The sequence below is a fragment of the Phodopus roborovskii genome, unplaced genomic scaffold (genome assembly GCF_943737965.1).
Source record: "Phodopus roborovskii unplaced genomic scaffold, PHOROB, whole genome shotgun sequence".
NCBI classification, from domain to species: Eukaryota; Metazoa; Chordata; class Mammalia; order Rodentia; family Cricetidae; genus Phodopus; species Phodopus roborovskii.
Genome location: NW_026126461.1, coordinates 2135164 through 2136831, shown reverse-complemented (window position 1 = coordinate 2136831; position 1668 = coordinate 2135164). Strand labels below are relative to the sequence as shown.

Here is a 1668-nt window from a genome sequence, read left to right as displayed (position 1 = left end):
GAGTTGAAATGCCTGCTGAAGGGTGGCTTTGTAGCAGCCCAAGTTTGGGTTGTCATGGGGCAGTCCCAGCACATACTATCACATATGATGACTCAGCTTAGAGGGAACCAATCGAGAACATCATCATCACTGCGTAATTAATTGACTCTGATGTCTCCTGTAGTGAGCCATCATCCCATGAATTGTTATAACTAAGAAAAGATGAGAAAGGCAGTAGGGATCCAGACATCACAGTTATTTTCTTTCTTTCTTTCTTTTTTTTTTTTTTTTTTTTTTTTTTTTTTTTTGGTTTTGTTTTGTTTTGTTTTGTTTTGCATGGCTCTTTTCAGTTTATTTCATGAAGGAGTTACACTAGTCCAAGTTAAAAGCGGACCCCAAATGGTTACATTATACAAGCTGTGAGGTTTTTAAACTTGTGACAAGGGACAGGAGGGAAATTCTACTCATTGCAAGGAAATCCTCACTTAAGCTTCAGAGAGTCACAAACACTTAAAACCCATGAACCTTCAGCTGATCGTCCTTAGCCAGTCCAATCTCTATCAGGAACTGGCATATGTTCTTGCGCTGGTCACCCTGTAGCTGAATTACTTCTCCATATTCTGGATGCTCAATTACAGTACCATTGCAGGCAAATTTCTTCTTAAATGCCTTCACTAGTTTCTTTTTATCGTAATCATCAGCGATCCCTTGGACAGTGGTAAGGGTCTTCCTGCCGTTTCTCTGTTGAATTCTTATATGGATATAATCCTCAGTGCCAGCAGGAAGCAGGTCATCACCCTTACTTGCATCAGCAAAGGGGTCGAAAGAGTGGAGGTTCTGGATAGCGGACATACGATACGATTCCTTTTCCTCGGTGGAAACGGCCTGCGGAGGACGGCTGCGGGAGAAGGCGGGCAGGGGGGACGGAGCGTCGGGAAGCGAGGGGGCTCAAGGGGGAGGCAGCTGAGTCCTCGGCGGCGGCTCAGTGACTGGGCGACATCACAGTTATTTATATTATGTTGTCAATGGAATGATTAAGTCAGTAAAGCAAGCAGAGCCCCAGCCCCAGACTGTGAACCAGAGCTCTCTCCTATAGCACAGAAACGGGACAGAATACTCCCTCCTGCCTGAAGGGAGGGCACCAAGTCAACCAGAAGTACCATACCCAGTTGGCATCTGTTGCCTTTGATCCCTGAGGTTGTAATTGCACCCCTATGAAATAACCCACCTAGGAAGTCCCAGCACAGCATCCAGCTCACAGTGTTCTGTCAGCTTAGCTGAAGCTCTAGAAGGGCCTTTCCCAGGATGCCCTAAAGGATACAAGAAAGAGAGCCAATGCTACTGACTTTCTATTTAACAAAATTATGACTCGGTGGAAAAACCACACCTGAACTATGACCAACATGGAGTCACGGGAACCAAAGCTGAATTTATGTGGATTTTCAAATTGTTTTTATACCCTCTCACTAACTCAAGGATGGAATCAATCATTTGGGTTCATATCTGTTCAATGTACTTCCTATGAATTTTTCCATACAAATTTGGTTCCTGTCCAAGACTAGACTTTGGGTATAAACCACCTTCACTTCTGGTACCCCATGGCTTTCAGAGGTAGGTTGTGACCAGTATAATGTCCCTGCAACTGCTCTGTGGTTCCCAAGACAGTCAGTACCTAGTACTCACTGATGT

The 1668-nt window shown here is 44.6% G+C and overlaps 1 protein-coding gene across 1 annotated transcript; it reads right to left on the bottom strand.

The window, feature by feature from the left end:
* Positions 1-382: 382 nt before the first annotated feature.
* On the bottom strand, positions 383-954 carry LOC127226670 (eukaryotic translation initiation factor 1). Its single transcript, XM_051190754.1, has one exon. The coding sequence runs from the start codon at positions 829-831 to the stop codon at positions 490-492; it is 342 nt and encodes a 113-aa protein (XP_051046711.1). The 5' UTR covers positions 832-954; the 3' UTR covers positions 383-489.
* Positions 955-1668: the final 714 nt, after the last annotated feature.